This window comes from Heterocephalus glaber, unplaced genomic scaffold (assembly GCF_053883595.1).
Source record: "Heterocephalus glaber isolate CG9 unplaced genomic scaffold, H.glaber_assembly_v1.0 deba00001593, whole genome shotgun sequence".
NCBI classification, from domain to species: Eukaryota; Metazoa; Chordata; class Mammalia; order Rodentia; family Bathyergidae; genus Heterocephalus; species Heterocephalus glaber.
This window is the reverse complement of record NW_028258368.1, coordinates 4,872,820-4,895,673: the sequence shown is the minus strand read 5'-3', so window position 1 is coordinate 4,895,673 and position 22,854 is coordinate 4,872,820. Positions and strand designations below refer to the sequence as shown.

The window sequence follows — 22,854 nt, the reverse complement described above, 5'->3', positions numbered from 1 at the left end:
TGTAGTTCATAGTTTAGAAATTCCAGTCCAAGACTGGATGGACCTATTCCTTCGGGTCTCTGGTGGGTGGGTGTGCCACACAGCAGTGCTGAGGCGTGCATGGCAGAGCAAACTGCTCACATCATGGCCAAGAAACGAAACAGGAGGGCCGGTGATTTAGCTCAGTGGTGCTGCTGCCTACCTCATAAGCACAAGGTCCTAAGTTTGATCTCTGGTGGGGGTGGGGGGAAGCAGAAAAGGAATGGGACGGGGCTGGGGTCCCACGGTCCCTTCAGAGGCTCGCTTCCAGTGACCTGGGGAGTTCCCATGGGTCCCTGCTGCTGCAGGTCTCCAGCACTTCCCAGAGCACCCTGAGATTGAGCCTTCAACATGGACCTTTAGGGGACCTTGGCATCCAAATGAAAGCAGTGGTCAGACTGCCTTCGTCAGATTACACACCGAGGTCAAGCCCTTGGCTTTGAAGGGACCAAGGTGGCCCATGAGGAACAGATCTCCAGCGGTGACTAATGCCTTAGTGGAAACAGGATTATTTTAGCCATTGTCCTATTTCATTTGGGCTATTGGAACGAAATAGCTTAGACCGTGGAATTTATAAACACCAGAAATTTATTGCTCGCAGTTCTAGAGGCTAGGAAGGCCAAGATCAAGGCCCTGGCAGAATCGAGTGCAGGGAGGATGGGCTTCCTTATGGCCGCCATTTCTGTGTCCTCACGTGTCTGAAGGGCAAACAAAGCTGACAGGTTCCCTCCAGCCTCCTCTTTTTAAAGGCACTAATGCCATTCTTGTTTTTTTTTTTTTTGGTACCAGGGATGGAACTCGGGTCCTTGCGCTTGTGCAGCAGGTGGCGAAACCACTGAGCTAAAGCCCTGGCCCACTAATGCCATTCTTGAGGGCTGTGCCTGGGGACCTAATGACCCCAGAGACCTCACATTTCCATACCCCCACCTTGGTAACGGGATTCAACACAGGACCTCAGAGGAGACACAAAGCTTCCGACCATGAGGCTGTTTTATTTATGTAATAAAAATCCCTTTCATGTTTCTCAGGATTTGATTTGTATTCCAAGTGAGTGAAACGGCTTCAATTTTACCTCATATGTTAACCTGCCAGTGATACGTTCTACAGCCCAGTGTCCCTGTAACGTATAAAGGGATGCTTTTTTTTTTTTTTTTTTTTGGGTACCGGGGATCAAACTCTCTTAGGTACTCTCTCAGGGTACCGAGGACCTTGCAATTTCGAGGCGGGTGCCAGAACCGATGAGCTAAATCCCCGGCCCCGTAAAGGGATGCTTTGATAACTCTCAGAGATATATTCTCCGGGCTTAAAATTCAACCTTTTGGTCTATCAAAGACCATACTTTAAATTTTTTCCAGTTCTTTTGTGTCTAGTTCATATGTAGTGCAGAGTGATAACAAGTAGTCTCCTAGTACCCAGTGCTCACAGTAGCATAACGTGTTGGCTGTTCTGGTGAACACGTGCTGCATGCTGGATTTAATTGAACGAACTGTTTGCTTTAATGTGTCTTAACTTGAATCTGCAGCGTTCAGGACAGTATGAAGCATTAGGTCATTCCCCTGCTCTATTACTTTGCTAAGGCTGCCCCAACCTAATACTGGCCAGAGCGGTGGAGGGAGCTGAGGCAGCAGCCGTCTGTCTTCTCACAGTTCTGAAGGCCAGAAGCCCAAGATCAGGGAACTGGCAGGTTTAATTTCTCTTGAGGCCTCTGCTTAGCTTGTAAATGGCCATCTTCTCCCTGTGCCCTCATGTGGTTTTTTTCCTGTGTGCATCCCTGGCGTCTCTCTGTGTCCTATTCAGACTGGACTAGGGCCCACCCTAATTGGCCTCATTTTATTTTGGTTTTTTTTTTTTGGTACCGGGGATTGAACTCGGGTCCTTGCATTTGCGCAGTAGGCAGCGAAACCACTGAGCCAAATCCCCAGCCCAATTGGCCTCATTTTAAAACTTTATTGTTGTTTTAAAAAAAGCTTTCCAAACCCAGCTGCATTCTGAAGTACTGGGGTTCAGGACTTCAACACATGAAGCCTTAGTAGAGGGAATTTGGAGGCTGATGAAGCCAGGCCCCAGCAGTGCAAGCAGGAGGCGCTTTTGCTTGTGTACTGAGGACTTGGGGTGCTCTCTGGGAAAAAGGAAGCCGTTTATTCTCCTGGAGTGAAAACACTGCTTCCCTCTGCGCCAGCACTGCCTTCTGGAGTGACACAGAACAAACTCGCCCCCCTTTCCCTCATGGCAGCCCTCTGAGTATTTAAAAACATCGATCACGTCTTCCCTTTCATCTTTTCCTCTCTAGGCAAAACATCTCCAGAGAAAATAAGCTGTCTCACACGAAAAGAAAAATGCCAAGACTTATGTATTTTTCCAGTAGGAATGTGCCTGATGGAAGCTCGCCAAGCTTAGCTGTTTCACTTTCTGTATTTCCAATTGTTAAGAACACTTTCTCACTCTGTCTTTCAAACGTGAGAATATCTCAGTTTGCTTTTTCCAGAGTATTGTGTGCTGAAAGAATTGACCAGAGGAGATGAGGAGTTAACCTGGGAGGTGGTAGCGGGGTGTAGACCGGAGTCCTCTCTCTCACTGAGGTGTCCCTACATGAGCTACAGCCAAGGACGGCGAAGAAACTACCAGTCAGTCCGTGTTCATATGCGTTTCCAGCCCTGGGACCCACAGTCACCTGTCGCTGCTTCCCTCAACTTGATCGTTAGCAGAAAGCCTGACAGTGCGGTAGCTGGAACAAAGAGCAAGGGAATCCTCTCCACTTTATAAATAACCTCTGGGTGCAAGGAAAACGCAAAGTCCATAGTCACTGGCAGTGTGATCTCAAAGCAGAGCCTCGGCCTTCGTCCCCAGCCCCTCCAGTTGTATATGTTCAAGTCCTAATCTCCAAGGGGAGCACTTTTGGGAAACGACTAGGCGACTAGGCTGTGAGTGTAGAATCCTCAGGAAAGGGACAAGCAGCCCTACGAAAGGCCAGCAAGATGGGACTTTCTAGAGCTGCCCAAGAGGACCTAGACAGATGGAAGAAACCTGTACAGAAGTACTGTGTCATCAGGCTTGTCCAGATCTTGGCCCTGAGCACTTCCCTCATGAATTTCCTCTCAGTGTGTCCAGGCACATTGTGATCCTCTCAGTGTCATCTGATGGAATGAGGCTCTGCTCCTCGTGCCCCCTGAGGTTCCCAGCCGCAGTTTCCATGGGAACCCATCTCCACACACAAGCTGGGTGCTCAGGGCCTCTTCCAGTCTAGAGACTCCACCCTTCGTTTCTAGGAAATCACTTTCCCACTTCCCTTGTTGCCCCTTCTGGAATTGCTACCCTTCCCATTGTATGCCTTCTGGGGTGGTTTCTCCCACACTCCCATTTTCTCCCTTTGTATTTGGCTCTATTCTCTGGGAAAAAATATTCTCCATCTAGATTTCATTTTTGTTACTGTATTTTTGATTTTTAAGAACTGATCTTTTTAAGGTTCTAAATATTCTTTTTTGATAGTATCTTATGTTTGTTTGGGCTGCAATCCTGCTGCTCCCTCTGATTTTTATTGTTTGTGTTGTTAAATACGGAAGGCTTCAGGAATTGTAGGTTGGCTTGTACGGGAGCCGTGTGAGTCCTCTGTATATGGTTCCAGTGTTAGTATGTATCGTGTGCTGGTGAAGGGAACATTGTGTGTGTGTGTGTGTGCACGTGTGTGTGTGTGCGTGCACACACACCAAGCACTTCTCACACAGGTCAGATGCCCTCAGGAAGACTTCCTGCCTTCCTATTGTAATCCTAGTACTCGAGACGGAGGCAGGAGGATGGCTGTGAGTTCAAGGCCACCCTGAACTACATAGTGAGACCCTGTCTCAAAAAACAAACAAAACAAGACTCTTCCACCGCTTGGACAGAATTTGTCTGCTTTATAGTGTCCTGGGAGCCTGTGAGGGAGGGAGTTAGGGGTAAGGAAGCCATTACTCTGTGCCTAACAGTGAACCTGTTGAAAGGGCTTGAGAGGGTCCCCTTGTGTGTGTCTTTCCCTGAGAAACTCAGCTTAATCTTCTCCAAACATAAACATTTAGCCATTGCCTGGAAAATTTAGGGCTTAACACTTTAGTTCTATAAATGTTCATCACTTTATTTGTATTCATTTATTTGAAGCCAGTTTAAATATACTAATGAATTGAATTTTTGAGTAAGATGTCATGTAAAAAGTCTTTATCATTATGCTATATGTTTAATGTAGAAGTGAGGAAAAAGGATAGATTGAAGTTTATTCACTGTAGAATTCAGTTTTCCTTGCCATGTAGAGACCACCGGGAGGCCACCCATAGGGCGACCAAGTGAGTTTTATTTGGCCTGGCTGCAGCCAGGGCTGATGGGTCCTTCCTGCCGTGGGGAGGGCGGTACTGTTGCCCGGGCTCACGCCTTGTGACTGGGGCCGTGGGGAATGAAGGCAGCTGTGGATTGGACGGGAGAATGCGGCAGTGCTGTGTTGGACTCTGGGTCGTCTCCATCTGGAGGCTCGGAGACTTGCCACTGCAAGCAGAGTCCTCCTTCCTGTTCCCACAGGAAGGTGGTGGTGGGGTGCGCTGTTATTCGTGTAGCTTCAGAGCTGACCCCTGGCTACACTGTGGGCATTGGACACTGAAATGTGGCTAATCCGATTTGAGATGTGCTTTCAGAGACCTGGTACCAAAGAAGAGCTTCAGTATTATTATTATTGTTGTTGTTATTGTTATTGTTATTATTTGTACCGGAGATCGAGCTCAGGTTTTTGCACTTCCGGGGCAGGCCGCGAAACCACTGAGCTAAATCCCCAGCCTGAGCTTTATTAATTTTTTATGCCGAGTACCTGTCCACGCAAGGACCCGGGTAGGTATGGGTTAGAGGAAATCTATGAAAGCCAATTTTACTCTTTTCCTGTAGTGGTTACTGAAGGTTGCAAGTCACCTCTGGCTGGCTTGGGCTCGGTGGAGTCAGGGATCGTCCTGGGCATGGTGGCTGATTTTCCTTTTGAGCCTGCACCTCCCTCTTGCTCCCTCTGCTTAGGACTAGTGGCAAATGTCAGAGCCTCTTTCCCCTCGGGGAAGGTTCGAGGGCTGAGATGGGTGGATTTCTTCCAGCACAAGAAGATACTTCTCTTATTAGGAAACATTCTTGAGAAATGAATGAAAAGGGCATTCTTTTTACAAAACAATTTTTTTTAGCTTCTCCCCCAAATTAACTTTCACCCCATGTGGGCAAGACGTTCATCCTTGAGCATGTATCATTTAAGGTAAGCACACTAGCTAAAGTCCCCTTCTAAAATATAATCATGGGGGTCTGGGGATTTAGCTTAGTGCTTTCACCCGCTGCTGCGTGCTTTCATCCCCTGCTGTGGAAGTGCAAGGACCTGAGTTCTATCCCCGGTACCAAAAAAAAAAATACTCACGGGGCTGGTGGTGTGGCTGCAAGGTGAGCACTTGCTAGGGGTTCCATCTCCTGCACTGGGCACAAAAAAGCAACCCATTGACAAGCCAGGGGTGGTGTTGCCATCTATGGTCCCAGCTACCCAGGAGACTTGAGTCAGAAGAATCTGTTTGAGTCCAGCAATTTGAAACCTGCCTCGGCAACATAGCAGGTCCTCTCAAAAAATGAAATGAGACATTCACAGTGTTAGTATCAAGCTTTATTGGTATCTCAGCTAGCACCAGAATAAAAACACCAGAGTGTTTTTATTCTCCCATCAGCTCGGAGTCCAGAGGCTTAAATACAACCATCGCCTCTGTCACATAGCAAGCAGAAGAGGCAGGATGAGAAACCAGCTCCTCAGTCTTCAGAATACACTCTTGACCACAGCAGATGCCCAGAGCGTGGTTAAGATGAATCATCAACCAGCACTCAGGAAAGAATTTGATTTCCATGTTTCTGAACACATGTGGTAAATAAGTTTTCATTATCAAGGTACTAATTAAGATGTTCACAAGATTGGAGAGCTTACAGTCCTGATTTAGACCATCTTGTTTCTTGCCTTTTTTTAAAAAATAAAAAAATTTGTAGGTGTCTCATGATATTACCTAGGCTGGCCTCAAACTCCTCAGCTCAAATGACCCGCCAGCAGCCTCCTGCACAGCTGGGATACAGGTGGACCACCATGCCCTGCTCATTTTCATTTCTGATACAAAATCATGCAACCCACAGCTAGGTGTTTGACTTCCAGTTCTAAAAGTAACAGAAGTATGCTGTAGACCACTTGGAAAATGTAGACAAATCTTGACATGGAAATTGCGCATAGTTCTACTCTCTGTTTGTCTTTCTGGGCTCTTTTTGCCTCAGCCTCACATGTGTAGGTATAAGTCATGTTAAAAAGCAAAGTTGGGGTTACATTAAATGTGCCATTTTTTTTTATGTGAACGAAGAAGTGCAGGTGTGTGTGTATGAATATGGATATTTTCCTTGTCATTGACTGTTTTAAAAATGTTGTTTTTGCCAAATACTCTACTGAAGAGGTACATATGCTATTTCTCTACTATTGAGACACTTGGATTCTGTATTAATATGTTCCAAGCAGGAAACATGAACCTCACCTGTAAGTCTTTACCTCCTACTTGATATGTTTCATAAAATATTGGGATCTTTTTTTTTTTGGTACTGGAGATTGAACTCACAACCTTGTGCTTGTGAGGCAGGTGCGGTGCCACTGAGCCAAATCCCTGGCCCTGTTTCATAGAAAAAGACTGCCAAGTCAAAGAATCCATGGACTCAGTAAGGGGAGAAAGAATATAGTATTTATTTTACACCACTCTTATTATTCAAATTGAGTGGTGGTTTGTTTGGTTTTTTTTATAAGATGGGGTTTTGCTATGTAGCCCAGTCTGGCTTCACAGTCCTTCTGCCTCAGCCTCCCAAGTGCTGGGATCACAGGTGTGTGCCACCATGCCTGGCTCAAATTGAGTCTTTAATGTTTGCTTTTGCACTTTTCTGTTCAAGTGATTTTTCAGTTACTCGTTAGCTTTTCAACTATATCAGGCAGTCCCTTTGAGGGACTCTTCTTCAGGTTATTTATTTGGGGGTTTTGAGTGGAAATAACCACATCCATATAAACATGTCTGATTCAACTGGACTATAACATTCAATTAACTCGTATTGGTCTGTGTTCATAGCTTGGGGCGAGACCTGGAAACACTCTGAGCCCGGGAGAGCCCACGGTGCTGTCCCTCACTGGCCAACGACATTCAGACTCAGTGTGCAGGGGATCCCTGTGTCCTTGGGGCCCACACCTGCAGACCCACCAGCCCTGTAAAAAGAGTAATGTGTGGGTGCTGGTGCTGAACACGCACAGACTCTCCCTTCCATGACACTGTCCCCTACAATATGTAGAACAGTTGGTATCAGTACCCTAGAGATGATGTAAAATACATGAAGCCCAGGTGTGGTGGTGCACATCTGTAATCCCAGCCATTCCCGTGGCTGAGGCAGGAAGATCACAAATTGCTGGCCAATGTGGGCAAATTAGCAAGACCCTGTCTCAAAATAAAATAAAAAGGGCCAGAGAGGTAGCTCAGTGTTGGAGCACTTGCCTAGCATATGCAGGGCCTTGGATGGACCCCCAGTTAAACCCCTCGCCGACCCCACCACAAAAAAAGTAAATAAAATACATGGGAGACTATGCATAGGTTGTATTCAACTACCCCCCATTAGCTAAGAGACTGAGCATCTCTGGGCTTTGATATCCTTGAGGGGTTCTGGGACCCCCCACTCCTGCAGATAATTTATCTCTTCTTTCAGTTGCCCAGTTTGGATTGTTTTAAAAATTCATTCTTTTTCATGGGCACATAGTAAGTGCGTCTTGACGGAGTACATTTCAGTACAGGTACACAACACAATGATCAATGATCAGATCACGGTAATCAACACATTCATTACCTCAGACATCTGTCACTTTGTGTGGGCAGCAAAGTCCCTGCCGGCTACTTTAAGTACTGTACTCAGCTGGTGTGACCGTAGTTCCCTGCCGGCACATAGAACCCGGAAGTTAGCTCCTACCGAGCTGAGCCTCTGCCCGTCAACCACGCTCTACCTCACCCCTTCCCAGTGAGCGCAGCTTTTAATTCACCTTGGAATATATAAAAGCACTTAAGCAGTATGAGCTCTCTTGTGACTAGCAGCTTTCACTTGAAGCTTCTCAGTGCTCACCTGTGCCAAACCCGTAAGCCGGACCTTCTTCCTTTTGATCGCCGCGCTCCATTGTGTCCGCACTCTGTCTGGACCCTGGGCCAGTGACCCGTGTCTGGGCAGTTTTCACTTTTGGCTGTGTGCAGGGTGCCCCTGTGAACAGTACAGGTTGGAGTTGTTGTGGGGCTGTGTTTCATCCCTCTTGGGTACACATCTAGGAGAACTGCTGGGTCGCCTGGTAAATCTACGTTTCCCATTTTGATGAAACACCCCAGCTGCACTATTTTCCGTTCCTGGTACAGTAGCAGCATACGAGGGTTCCGACCTCTCCACTTTTTCTCATTCCCCTTTTATTTTTGTGTTTTTGGTGTGATACTGGGGATTGACCCCAGGGCTTTCTCACAGAGCTAGATCCCCAGACCATTTTGAGACAGGGTCTGGCGAAGGCAGATTGGGCTTGAACTTGTGATCTCTTGCCTCAGCCTTCAAGAGTTCTGGGATTGCAGGTGTGCACATCTTTTTGATGATTGTCTTTCAAATGACCATCATGCCAGTAGACCTAAAAGGACTTAGATTTGCAGTTTCCTAAAAGCTAGTGATGTTGAGCATCTCTTCTTATCTTCACTGGCTATTTGTGTCTCTCTCGTAGAGAAATAGCCACTGAACTCACTTTTCTCCTCATTTAAAAAATGGGGCTAGTTGTTACAAAGTTTTTAGACGGCATGCAAAATCTTCATGGTAGGATATTTCTAGTCTCCTGTCCCGTTCCCATCTCTGCCCCCTACCACCCCCGGTCTCCCCTAAGTTGATTCAGAAGGTGAAAGTGCAGGGCACACACTGGACAGGCCCTGATGGCAATGCCCACGCTATTGCGCCTCGGAGCACTGCCTTCCCCAGTGCCCCATCCTCAGGAGCTAGAGTGCAATGCCATCTCTGATCTGAGGGGAACCCTAGCAGTTCACCTCTACCTTGAGTGTGTCTCCCACTTGAGACTGAGCTTCCTAAGGCCAGGGACAATACCTGATTGTATGCCCGCGCATTTAGCACAATAAATAGGCCAAGAGCCTTGTGGATTTTTTTCTTTACCATCTACCTATTGATGGTGTAGCAAAACATTTTTCTGTAATTTTCACTTTGAGTGGTGATGCCTACCTCTAAAAATTCTGGTTTAACGAAAATAGAGAATGCAAGTGGTAAGAAAGGAAAGTTGCCCGTGTTGCACGCCGACCTTACGTCTGACCTTTCCTTCTGTGTTGCCCCTGATTAATGACTTTTCTTTGGAGCTGCAGACAAGAGGGGCTCACTGGGCAGCCACACCAGTCCCCTGGCTGGGATTACCATCCACGGTGGAGATCAAAGCAGAACTATCTGCAGAGGGAGCCAACAGCTTGCCGCATAATATACTGCCCTGCCTTGTGGTTTTAACTGCCTCTCTCAGAATCTCAAATCAGATGTGTGTGTGTCGTCACCAGTGCTATAAAAAGGAAAAAAAAGTTCAGGTGCCAAAATTGAAAAGCAATCCATTTACCTTTTTAAGTGTTTTTTTGGGGGGAGGTGTGTCTTTTTTTTTTTTTTTTTTTGGTAAAGGGGGTGTGTCTTAAAATGATAGCACTGAGGGCTGGAGCTCAGTGACGCTCCCTGGTACCAAAAAAAAAAAAAAGCTGTAAAATGTTTTCCCATCCAGTTCAGTGGAAAGGCTACTGCTAGAATTAAGATGCAGAGAGGAAAGGTGTTGGTGAGAATCTGGCAGGGCCAGAACCCACAGAGGCACCTGGAAGTTGAACCTTGGTGTTTGCAGAAGTGGGACAAATGCTGTCCGCGTGCTGGCCCCCACAGTGGGTGCTGAGAAGTGATGCAGCCCTGATACCCCGGGTCCCCTTGGAAAGGGGCTCAGAATGTAGACCACTAACGCCACCTCCAGAGCCATCCTGATTCCAGACCTCCACGGCTAGCACCCTCGAAGGCTGGGGTCCAGAGTAATGGACAAGCCACTTTGCCTTCTCACCTGCAGGGACTTTAGGGGGACAGTGCATCCAGCAGCATTCCACACGCACCAGACTAGCATAATCGAAGCAATTTGTGAGCTAGAGTTAACCCCTCCGCGAGGATGAAAGGTTAGGGAGCTGCTAAGTGGCTCCATCTGGGAATTGGGACAGAGGCCCACCGCTCCCTCTATCAACTCGAACTTACAGCTAGGCTGGTGTTTGCTGGAATGAAAGACAAAGCCAAATAGTATTTGGCCAGGCCGAAGCTGAGTTTTATAGCTAGGTCTGATTGCCAGCCAGGAAGGAGCCTCCACTTTGCTCCTGCTGGGTCTGAATGTGGTGCGTAGCGCTCCCTGGTGGCCAGAAGGAGCAACTGCGTTTTGCCCGCCCTCCGTCTGGGCTTCAGCTTCCTGACTTTGTCATTGCTGAGCCCACCTTTGAGTTCTCCACCCTCCTGGCTCAAGCAGCAGTGGACAAGGTCTTCAGGGTCTGAAAATAGCGACAGTAAACCCCCTCTCTTTGTCTGCTTAGCGAAGGAGCCAGGCGGATGGGGTCAGACAAGCAAGGCATGAAGTGCTAAATGGGAAAAAGATGAGAATAAAAGAAGAAACCAGGGGACCTAATAGACCCTCCCTGGCAGAAGCCTGTCACACAAGACTGTTCAGTTTTTTTGAGACAGGGTCTCAGTATGTATTCAGGCTGGCCTTGAACTTAGGCAGTCCTCCTGCCTCAGCCTTTCAAGTCTGGGACCATAGGTGTGCACCGCCACACCCAGCAAAACTATGTTCAAATTTTTAGAGCACAGCGATTCACTCATCACTCCTGTCTCTATGTAGAAGGAACCTGAAGGTTCAGTGGAAAATAACTGAATTCCAGAGCTGTCTGCACAGGGTGGGCGTGCTGGGGATTGAACGCAGGGCCTCACACACAAGCTAGGCAAGCACTCTGCCGCTTTGCTACATCCCAGCCCTTTCCTTTTTTCTTTTTCCATTGGAAACAGGGTTTCAATAAATTGCCCACATTGTCCTCGAACTTCAGATCCTCCGTCCTGAGCCTCCAGAGTAGCTGGAATTACACACGTGTGCTACAGCACCTGGCTTGAATTTTTCACTTAATTTTTTGTGGTGCTGGGACTCAAACCCAGGGCCTCATCTGTGCTAGGCAAGTACTCCGTCCCTAGCCTACATCCCCAGCCCATTAGAATTTGTGAATTTTAAATACAGGTTTGATAGTGTCTATAGGTTGGACTATGGCATAGCTTGATCTATGTTGTACCACACACAGCCTCATGCTCAAGTATTTCTACTTTTTAAAGGTTGCCTCAATCAAATCTTGCAGACACAATTTGCTCTGTAGTATCACCTCCCCAGAGAAGTCAGGAAACAGGACTACTGAGAGTTACCAGGTCTCAGATCGGTGCAACACTTGTGTGCATACGTGAGAAACAGATGGCGAAATGTAAAAGACCCTTGGTGTTCAAGGGAACCGTGTTTTGCACCTCATCATCTTTTAAACAAACCAAAGGATACTGAACACAGCATGAAGCATTGAAGGAGCATTTAATATCTGCGCGTTACTTCCTTTACACGGTCTGAAAAGTGGAGGAGATGCAGCAGTCAGGGGTGGAGTCGCTGTTTAGATCAGATGCTGCTGCCCCAGGTCGCTGCCGACCGCTGACCACAGGGAGGGAGGCCGCTGGGAGGGTTCACCGTGTAGACGGCACGTGACGCCTGTCCGTGCCAAGTCGGGGGAGAGGTGCCGGCTGTCGCCCGGGGAGGGCGGGACAGCTGCGGCCGGCCCGGCTGGCGGGCGGGGTCCCCCTATAACAGGCGAGAGCGACTGCTCCCTCTGCGCTGCAGCTCCGAGGAGCCTGCAGACCCCGGCCCTCTTAGGGTGGCTGGCATTTAGCCCTTCCTGGTCACACCGAGACCTCACGGGGTTGTCAAGAAGGAGGGTGAGGCTCCAGCTGGCTGCCAGAGAAAGGCAGAGCGGGAACGGCCACCCCGATCCTCCCCTGGAGCTGCTTTCAAATATGCTGGGGACCATGACGATCACAGGTAAGCCACAGGCCAGATCTGCTGCTCTGCTCCTCTGTTGTGCGTCGCGACTGGTGCCTGTTGTGGGTTCTACGGGGCTTACTTTCTGACTCATTAAAGAGCATGTCATGTCCAACAGGACCCAAACGAACCCAGGGCGCTGTTTTTGCCTAAGCAGAAATCTTCCTGTCAGTTCATGGGAGACTTCGGAGGGAGTTTGTTTCTGGTTGTGCACCCTTTCCCCTTGGGGAGGCGGGAGGTGGAGGGGAACCGAATAGAAAATGTCAGATTTGTGTGAGTTTGAAAACAAGTTGTGTAAACTTAGCTTCTGCTAACGTCATAAACAAAATCAGTTCTTATTTCTGAGAAGTTGCTGGCATTTGGCATTTTGGTTTGTTAGGAACTTTTGATAACGGTGCACTTAGTAGTGGAAGAGACTGAGGTAGCTGTCAGTGGTGGTATTTTAAATAATTGATTAATTCACAGTGCTGGGGGTGGAACCCAGGGCCTCACATCTGCCAGCTAAGTGCTCTACCACTGAGCCACGTCCCTGGCTCTTCGTGTGGTATTGACTGATATAGCCATACATACTATAAAATTGGTGGCCACTGTAAATCTCAGCACTCTGAGAGGCTGAAGCAGGAGGACTGAAGTTTCCAGCCCAGCCTGGACAGCTCAGTGGCTTGGCCAGAACCAGTCCCAAAATTTTAAAAAAGGACTGAAGATGTAGCTTAGTGTGAACCTCTGAGTTCATTCTTCAGTACTAGAGGGAGAAAGTGGTGGCCAGCAGGCAATACCATTTAGGCATTGTTCAAAGATGAGTTTTTCTCCAGCTTGCTTTCTAGAAACTTGGCTGTATGGATTATAATATTTATTCATTTCCTTTTTTTTTTTTTGGTGCTGCGGATCGAACTCGGGTCCTAGCACTTACGCAGCAAGCGGTGAAACCACTGAGCTAAATCCCCGGCCCTGGATTATAATATTTAATACATACTTCTAGCAAATACGTTACCCATATCAAACTTTTAGCTCTTCTAACTTGGTAGTAGATAACCAATTGTACTGTGGCCAGTTTCCTTAGGAACCTGCAGGTTTTCCTGTCTTCCTCTTCCACCACCAAGAAAATGCAACTCCATTTGCTAATTTCAATTTGTAAGCACAGCTGTTATTTACATATTTGAAATGAATGCTGCCAAATGATGTGTTCTTAAAAGCACCAGTGTAGAATTTCTAGGACCTAGACATTTTCTCAATTTAACTGCTCCAGCAAAGCCTTGTCCTCCTGCGGAATTTTAAATGACTGTGAAAATTTAGCAAAACTAAACTATAGATTATCTTGCTTACTTTGAGATTTCCTTCAAATTCCTTCCCTAAGCTAACTTGACTAGACTCTTCTACCATTTACTACCATGAAATGTTAATGTGACTAGAAACTGTCTTTAAATATTCAAAATGAAAAACAAAATTCTCCACTTTCCCAAGTCATTTGTGTATCTATGAATGAAATAAACAAATGCCCACCCCTGGCAGAAGTTGCTTTTGGTGTGGTTTGTGGGGATTCACAGCTGAGGGAGGGACTTTTTATTTCTTACTTTTTTCCCCCGTGGCTCTTTTTGTGTACAATACAATGTTTGTCATATTCACTGTGTGATTAGTTTGTCACATGCTGAGTTTCTTGTAGAAAAGGTGGTCTTTTTTTTTGGTACCGGGGATTGAACTTGGGTCCTTGCGCTTTCGCAGCAGGGGGCGAAACCACTGAGCTAAATCCCCAGCCCCAAGGTGGTCCTTTCTAGTAGTGATCTGGGGTTAATAAATTTGGGGCACCAGGACAGTTTAAGCAGTTGATTCAAATAATCTCAGCAAGAACATGTGGAAGGACTGACTAGTTGTTAAAGCAATCTCTAGTGACCAGACCTGTTGCTTTCTGAGTTTTAACCTTTATTGTAACACCGAGAAGGAGGATGTGGTACAGTCTTGCACTTCTCACTGATAGTAAAAATCTGCATAAAAATTTAATAGCAAGTAAACACTTCCTAGTGGAACAAGTAAAAAAAAAAATGAAAAGAACTTTCAGTGGCTTTAATTTGCTCTACCAGCATGTTCTGATGAGGAACATTTATTTGTTTGTCTGTCTGTTTATTGGTTTACACAGGAGAATTTTATTTTCTTACAGTTCTGGAGGCTGGAAGTCCCAGATCAAGGTGCCAGCCAATTCAGTTGTGTCAGGAAGATTTAGGATCAGTAGTTTTTGAAGTAGTTGTTCAAAATCTTGAATAGCAATGAGGGTTTTTAAGAAAGCTAGCATTAAAGATTAATTAAGCATCAAGTCCATCACAATCTTGGAGATCACTCATTTAAATAGGGAGGAGGAAGAATGTGACTGCCTCAGGACTATTTGATTTCATTTGAGGAGGTTGTGTAAACTACACAATCAGTCATTAACGGTACTGATGACGGTTTTGTAGGAACTGCTTTGGAACCAGTTTTTATTTTGAACTTGGGGGAAAACTGTCACTTTCACACAGACATCTGAGGCATACACAGGGGAACCTGTATTGGAAAGGGATTGATTATTCATTTTGCACGCTGTTTTGCCCTTCCTGCTGCCTTCACTTACATTTATCATTGAGAATAACTGAAAATATGACTGGGGATTTAGCTCAGTAGTTTCGCCCCCTGCTGTGCAAGTGCAAGGACCCAAGTTCGATCCCCAGTACCAGAAAAAAATAAGAATAACTGAAAATACTGATGCTTGGAAAAATTTGCTAAGTATAAGAGATAATCTTTAAACTAGAGGAGGAATCCTCTAACATTCTCATGTGTTCTAGATAATTTTCTAAACTTCAGTGCAGGCAAGTTAGAGACTTCTTTCTGAGACATGAAACCCAGCCCCTCTGTGACTGCTGCCTGAGTAACTACCGCCTGCTCAGCAGTTTGTGCACTTATGATTTAATCCACACAACAAGCCTGCAAATACTGGTTTCTTAATCTACCCTATGTTAGACCATGAGAATAAATTTCTCATGGCTTGGTAGTTTGCCCAGTGCTTCACAGCTAGCAAGAAACATAGCCAGACATGGTGGCACATGATTGTAATCTTAGTACTCTGGGAGGCTGAGGCAGGAAGATTGCTAGTTTGAGCCCCGGCTGGGCAATTTAGTGAGACCCGGTCTTAAAAAACATAGGGGAAGGGATTTGCTGGGGATTAAACTCAGTCCGAAAACCCTTAGTTCAGTCCTTGGGGCTGAAGAAAGAAAGATACAGCAAAAACACATCCTGCTAACTGCAGAGTGCCTTGGGAAAGGCCTTTCTCAGCATGCGGGTGTTCCTGTCTGTTTTGGGGCTCACGTTTTCACACGATGCAAGGCCAGGGAGAATGATGATAATCATTCTGTGCTCCTCTGCAGAGTTTTTCTCTCTGAGTTCAAATCCCAATTAAACATCTCCTCCTGGAGGCCCTGTGATTAATGAGCTTTAGAACAAGGGAGTTGGGTGTGTTAGAATATAAGGGGTGGATTTAGAATGCAGAGAATTCCTGGAATAATTCCAGGACAATGCTACAAAGGGGGGGTTAACCAACTCCAGATGTCACAGTGAGCCGCCCTTACGTGCCTGGGGACAGAGCACTCGTGATTGTGAACTAAAAAAAAAAAAGAGTGCGGTAATTTTTGCAACATTGCCCTTTGTTCTGCTAAAAACGATGTGCCCCCAAATTTAGATGAAAACATAAAAAAGTAGTATATATATATATATATATATATATATATATATATATATGAGGACACACACATGCCTTATTTTTTTTTTATAAGCCTCTCAAGTAAAAGAAGACAGGCTACACTGTGCCCTCAGTCTCAGCACAGGCTCTCTGGGCGTCCCCTGGGAAGGGGCTCCAGGACCCCCTCAGACACCACGGTCCATGGGTGCCGAAGTCCCCTGTGTTTCACGATGTAGGGTTTGCGCTTAACCCACGGCGTCCTGCCGTGCTTTCAAATCATCTCTAGATTACGTACAATAGACGCCTAACAGCATAAGTGCTGTCCAGGGCGTGGGATGAGAAGAAAGTCTGTACATGTCCAGTGCAGACCCGGTTCTTCCCCCAGATACTTTCGTTCAGAGGGGTTGACTCCACGTCCGTGAATCCCTCGGCGTGGAGGGGGAGGGCTGACCGCCTTTGGTTTCTGTGGCAACGTTGTTGTGGGAGCCAATACAAGTGCGATGTTGCTTCCACTCCTGGCGGACGTGTAGAAGTCCGGCCACACAAGACACACACCGTGGGGGACAGTGGGCGGTTCGGGGTCCGTGCCCCACACCGGCCAGTAGCGACAGCGTGGAGCTAAAGTTGGCACCTTTGGGAGCGGACACCCTGGCCAATCTAGTTCCGATACTTTGCCGTCTTTGATACCTAGTAGGGTAGTGAGGTTCCGGCTGAACCACAGCATCAGCGAGCCGGTGAGTACCATGAATGGACTTCTCGGGCACGGGGGAGCGCCCCCCCCCCGCAACCCCAGCACTGGGGGTGAAGCCAAATATAGATGTTTTGGAGACAAGGCCTTGGTATGTAGTCCAGGCTGGCCTTGCACTCACTGTGGAGCCCAGGCTGATGTCGAACTCATGGCAATCCTCCCACAGCCTTCTGAGTGCTGGGATCACAGGCGTGCGCCACCACGCCCAGCTCCATTATTTTTGTGATCTCTGATCAGGCGCCTTACTCTCTTCACTCCTCTCTGCCACCCAGGCTGAGCTTTTTGTTTTGTTTTGTTTTTTAATGTACTTAACAGCCTCTCATTTTGCTTGCTAAGCTGCGATCTGCACCTCACTCACTGTGCGGGGAACAAGGGTTCTCTCCTCACAAACTGAATGAGAACAGGGGGTGGGAATAATGAGGGCTCTTCTGGGAATCCCCGCCTCCAGCCAGAATATGGGGCACGGGGGTGACTCATTGCACCGCACGGGGTTAGGCCGGGGAGGCACAGGCTGCGGCAGGGAGGCAGGAGGAAGCGGAGATGGACCCTGGAGAGCAGAGCGGGTGCGCCGGGAGCAGTGAACTTGGGTCAGTCAGTACTCAAACACGGGGCAGATAAGGACAAAGGATGGAGAGCTGTCGGGGGTGGGGGTGACCCTCTTCTCCCTTTGAAATATTTCTGTTGGAAGTCAAAGAGGTGAAAACAGGTGCAATAGAACGCCCACCTTTGCAGACTGAAAATGCACCTAAATTCTGGTTCTGTTTTCCAGCCTCCAAGCTAGCCTCTAGGGGCTGCTCAACACTGCCCTCTTGCGTTCAGAAACTCGCAGGGACTTGGACAATGAGTTCTACACTTGGGTGTGTCAGCAAGAGTGAAAGATTGGACCGATACGTTACCTAACAGTGGTGTGTGTGTGTGTGTGTGTGAAAATAAAATGAGCAGCTGCTGTGGATACGGAATAACTATCCAAAAACCCATAATATTTAATTGCACACTGTCTAGCAAGTTTTCTATATTCTGCATCTTAAGATCTGCAGTTTACATAGATTACTTTTGGGTTTTTTGTTTATTTCTGAGACAGGGGCTCACTGTGTATTCCAGGCTGGCCCTGAACTCACTGTAGTCTGGGCTGGCCTCGAACACACAGCAGTCCTCCTGCCTCAGCTTCCCAAGTACTGTGATCAAGTGTGTGCTACCAGGCCTGGCTGGATTACTTTTGGAATTGACATGAATTAAAAACAAGTAGTTTTATTCTTCAGAAAACTGTGAAGCTCTCTCTCTCTCTCTCTCTTTCTCTCTCTCTCTCTCCACTATCATTTTTGTTTTATTGTTGGAGAGACCCGCCCGATGAAGGTAGTGTGGTGAGGCAGGGGAGCATACCAGAGAATGGAGATTTGAGGAAACTTGGCTCAGGGTAGGGGCAATGCTAGTAGGAAGTACAGCTGAAGAGTGCAAGAATGTGTGTCCAAAAGTCTCTTGGGGGTGTGTGTGTGTGTGTGTGTGTTCCTAGTGTTAATTACACAATTGAGTCTATATCATGGTGTATAATGTGAGGCAAAGATGTAATATAAGCCTCTTAACTCACATAAGGTGGATGTCACTTTTTAAAATATTGAAGTTGTATTTTTTTTTTTTTAAAAAAGCAAATCCACATTGGCAGAAAGCTGTACTTTTTAACATTTTACCTCATTGAAAGCAAAACAAACACCGGAACATAGGTTTCTGCTATGTCTTTTGTAGGTACAGGATTTCCTCAATCATATAAGGTAAGGTGTATACACATCATGGTCCTTCACCCCTAAATACATCAGTATTTCTTCCCTCTGCCTCCTCCTTCTCCTCTTCTGTATTTCTTAAGAATAGGGATATTATTCCCTCTCAATTGCAATATAGTTGTTGATGTCATACCTTTATGTTGTTATAATAACTTTGATAATAATCCACCATTAACATTCCAGTTTTGCCATGGATCCTAATCATGCTCCCTTTTGCATTCCTTCTTTGTTTTGCAAGGTCTAACCTAGGGCCAGGTGGTACGTGTGGCCCCCTGTCCTTAGCTCTTAATCTGGAACATTTCTTTGTCTTTGAGATGCTGATATGGCTGAAGCATAGAGATCTCCACCTCCACCTAGTCCTCATTTTGTGTTGTGTCCTGATTCAGTATAAGTCACTCCTTCTTGTTTGTTTTTTGGTTTGTTTCTGGAGACAGGGTCTTGCTCTGTGACCCAGGGGGCCTCAAATCACTGTTAGGCAGAACACAGCAGAGCGGATGTTGTGTCCTCCTCAGGCTTTTGAACACAGTGTGCCCCTGCTCGTTCCAGGTTGACATTTAGATTCCTCCACTGTAGAACAGCTCCCCTCTCAAGTAAAAGATGCAAATGCCCTGCCCAACCCTCACCCCCGTTTAGCAGCATAGATTCTTGTTTCCTCACCCTTTCCCTGGCTGGATGTGAAACGAGGGTCCGGTGATCTTTGTGTCACTGCCAGTGCGTGGGTAAGCTGCATGTGTTCTCTCCTTCTTTTAAATTAAATTGATTTATTTATTTGGTACTGGGGATTAAACTGAGGACCTTGTGCTTGTGAGGCAGGCGGTGGCACCACTGAACCAAATCCCTGGCCCTTCCTTTTTTTAAAAAAGCATGACTGTAATCATGAGTAAACCAAACGCCCCTTTTCATGCTGAAGTAGAATTCAAATTGTCATCCATGTGAAACATGCAGTAATTTTCCCATCAAAGTGTGGGAGTTGATATGAAGTATTTGCTCTTCCTTAAGTGGCACTTACAAATTATACAAGGTTAAAAGAATGTTTACACTTTGAAAGTATAGAATTGACTTCTTGGCAAAGAAAAAAAACTGCAAACTTTCTTGTTTACTTCTGTTGTGCACCTTGACTCTCTGTGTGTACACGCGTGCACACACACACACACACACACACACACCCGTGGTGCGTTTCCTACACGTGAGGACAGGATCGCCACATTCTTGCCACCCAGCCGCTGGTCTCTGTCGGGGCCCTGCTGTGCCTCCATGAGTCTGGACGTGAGTATGGGGGAGATGTGTGTCCACCTTACACACTGCACAGAGCGATTGTTCACTGCGGAATCTCTTCTGCGGTTTGTTCATCGCCCCCCAACCCCGGTCTCCGGATCCTTTCACTGTCTCCACAGTGTTTTCCTGTCCCCAGGATCGGAGAGTCAGCCTTTTCTGACTGGCACCTTCCCACTTAGCCGGACACATGTAAGGTTCCTCCGTGTCTCTTTGTGTCCTTCCTACTGCTGATGTTCCACAGCACTGTTTACAGCACTCGCTCACTGAAGGACTCCTTCCTTGGTTGCTTCCAAGTTTTGGCAGTTATGAAAAAAAACTGTGATAAATAGCCATGTGCAGGGTTTTGTATGCATTTAACACCTCGTCATGTTTGGGTAAATACCAAGGGATACAATCACTGGATCATAAAATATGTTTAGTATAAGAAAAACCAGGCATGGTGGCCCACACCCATAATCCCAGCTCCCGGGAGGATGAGGGAGGAGGATCTCCGTGAGTTTGAGGCCATCCTGGGCTACATAGTGAGTTCAAGGCCAGTCTAAACTATGTACTGAGACGTTGTCTCAAAAAACAAAACAAACAAAAAGAGACCCACACTGCTTCCCTAGTGACACTGGTTTTGCATTCTCCAGAATGGCTACTTGTGAAGTGAACCAGCTGGAGAGGAAGGCCGTGTGACTCCAAGTGACAGCTCTTCCTGGGGAGCATGCCCCTGTCCAGAGTTCTTATACTCAGTAACTTAAAGCTCTTACAGCCAAGCCAAAGCCACACGCAGATTGGCCGTCCCTGTGTTGACCTGCTGTAGAAGGTAGAGCCAGCGGGCTGTGGCTCCTGTGCCCCACGTGGCAGGACTGGCTTTGGCCCCGGGACTGACCCTCAGGAGTGTGGCTGCACCTGGGGAGACTCAGGGTGGTGCCTGGCCTGCCCGAGCGGGCAGCTTTCTGGTGGTGTGGGGATTGTAGGTGTTCCAGCCTCTGTGATGCATGGCAGCTCAGCCTGCCACGGTCATCCACCATTCGAGGGTGGAGGAGCCGCTGCCGTGAGTAGCTTCCCGCCATCTCCTGCCTTCCTGCTGTCCTCGCCTTGGAAAACTGGATGCACCAAGGAGGGGGAGGAGGGGACAGGGATGAGGACAGCACCCGCCTGCTTCATCCCAGCTGGGCCCCTTGCACGTGGGGTGTCAAACCCTCCTGTAGCATAGCTGTGGGCCATGGTGACCCAGAGCGAGCAGGCACCATTCACTGTCAGTGGAGATGCAGGTTGGGAGGGAGGGGTGCAGCCCGGTGTGGTGGCGCATGCCTGTAATCCCAGGGTTGGTGGGAGGTGGAGCCAGGAGTACCACAAGTTCGAGCCCAGCCTGGGCAACTTAATGTGAGATCCTGTTTTAAAAAAATGAAAGGAGCTGGGGATGTAGCTCAGTAAGAAGACCCTGGGTGCCATCCAGGGTGGGGGAAGGTGTGGCAAGGTGGGCCCAGGGGAGGTGGCAAAAGATCCAAGCCTAAATCCCCAGGACTGAGCACAGGTGGACTACAGTGTCGGAAGGGGCTCCAGAATGAGGACAAGGGACTGAGAAATGGGATCCGGGTTCCAGGGCGGCTCGTGGCCAGGTGAAGGCGCAGTGTTCGGGCCGCATGCGCATGTGTGCAAACAGGCGGGGCTCAGGTGGAAACTGTGTGTCTGACTCCAGGTCAGGTAGCTTGGGATTGTCCTTAAGGCCCTCAGATGTTTGACAGCAGGAAGATGTGGTAGAGGCCGAGTTTTCAGGAGCAGGGCTGTATGGCACATCTCTAGCTTGGCCCCATGTCTCACCTGTGCACCTGCACAAAGGCACCTCTGGGCCCCGGGACACCCCCTCAGTCCCCACGACTGTTCGGACATTCAGTGTTACTTAGGTCAGAAGAGGCCACAGACTAGTTGGCCAGTTATGATTTTAAAATTTCCTAGGTACCTTCAAAACAAGCAAAAATATGTATTACAAGCAACTGTATGATTATTGAAAAACTATTGGCAGCTGTTTATCATCCTTGTTTCATTTAATTAATTTATTTATTTTTGTTGTTGTTGAGGCAGGATCTTGCTATGTAGCCCAGGGTGGGCTCAAACTCAGTAACCCTCCTGCCTCAGCCTCCTGAATGCTGGGATTACAGACATGTATCACCATGCCCAGATGTTTCCCTGGTTCTAACTTTATACAGTATAATATTTTCAGAATTAAAAAGGAAAAAAAATGTTTCACACTGAAATGGAGGGACATGGTGGGGGAAATGATGTCTATAATACCTACCATATTCTCCCCCAAGGTCACAAAAGACCTGCATTTCTTAATTCCAGAGCAGATAATGAGTGCTTATAATCTCAGGCTTGTGGCAGAATATTTAATTTATATTTCTTTTTTTTTTTAAATTCTTTTATTGGTACATTTTAGGTATATAACACATTTACATTTCTCATTGGGAACTTGTACTTTTACATGATGCATCTTGGTTCTTTTTTTTTTTTTAATTTATATTTCTATCCATTACTAGTAAAATTGCACTAGGTAGGTATTGGGATTTAGCTCTTTCTCTCGTATAGTTCCCATGATATTGTCCACCTTTTTATAAAAGAAGATCGCGTCTTGTGTCATATTTATTTAAAAAAAATTTATTATTATAATGTTTTTGGTACCAGGGATCAAACTCAGGACTTTGCACTTGCCAGGCAGGTGCGGTGCTGCTGAGCTACATCCCCGGCCCTGGTGTTACATTGAAAGTATTTGCAGAATTGTCTCTTATGACTATACTTTTTTTTTTGTACCAGGGATCTAACTTGGGACCTTGCACTTGGTGAGGCTGACAGCAGCACCACTGAGCCAAATCCCCGGCTGTTCTTGCAACTATACTTTTATAATGGGAAACTTAAAAGAAATGGTTCATGAAAATGCCCTTAGATTAACAATAAGCAAGCTCATCATAGTAATAGGAACAAATGGAAACTCAAAACACTGTCTTACTTAAGAAGACTATACATGCTTTTAAAAAATAATATACATTATGTTATTTAGAATGTAGGAAAAAGGTTAAAGATACTTGGCAGCCTAGCATGTCTGAATTTTTCTTTTTGAATATTTGCCTCAATATTTAATATGGTTGGTTTCCTTTTTGTTTATGAAGTTTCAAATTAGTCACAGTGT

At 46.8% G+C, this 22,854-nt stretch overlaps 1 protein-coding gene across 3 annotated transcripts in view; it reads left to right on the top strand.

Moving 5' to 3' along the window:
• Akap12 (A-kinase anchoring protein 12) overlaps positions 1 to 22,854 on the top strand; it is an 87,853-nt gene that overhangs the window by 54,706 nt on the left and 10,293 nt on the right. Inside the window, exon 1 of one of the 3 annotated variants that reach the window (XM_004856879.3) lies at positions 11,912 to 12,187. The exons of the other annotated variants lie outside the window; for them this stretch is intronic. Within the exon in view, the coding sequence (XP_004856936.2) occupies positions 12,163 to 12,187 (25 nt within the window). The 5' untranslated portion in view covers positions 11,912 to 12,162. Of the gene's footprint in view, positions 1 to 11,911; positions 12,188 to 22,854 lie in introns of those variants that run through there. 3 annotated transcript variants of the gene reach the window in all.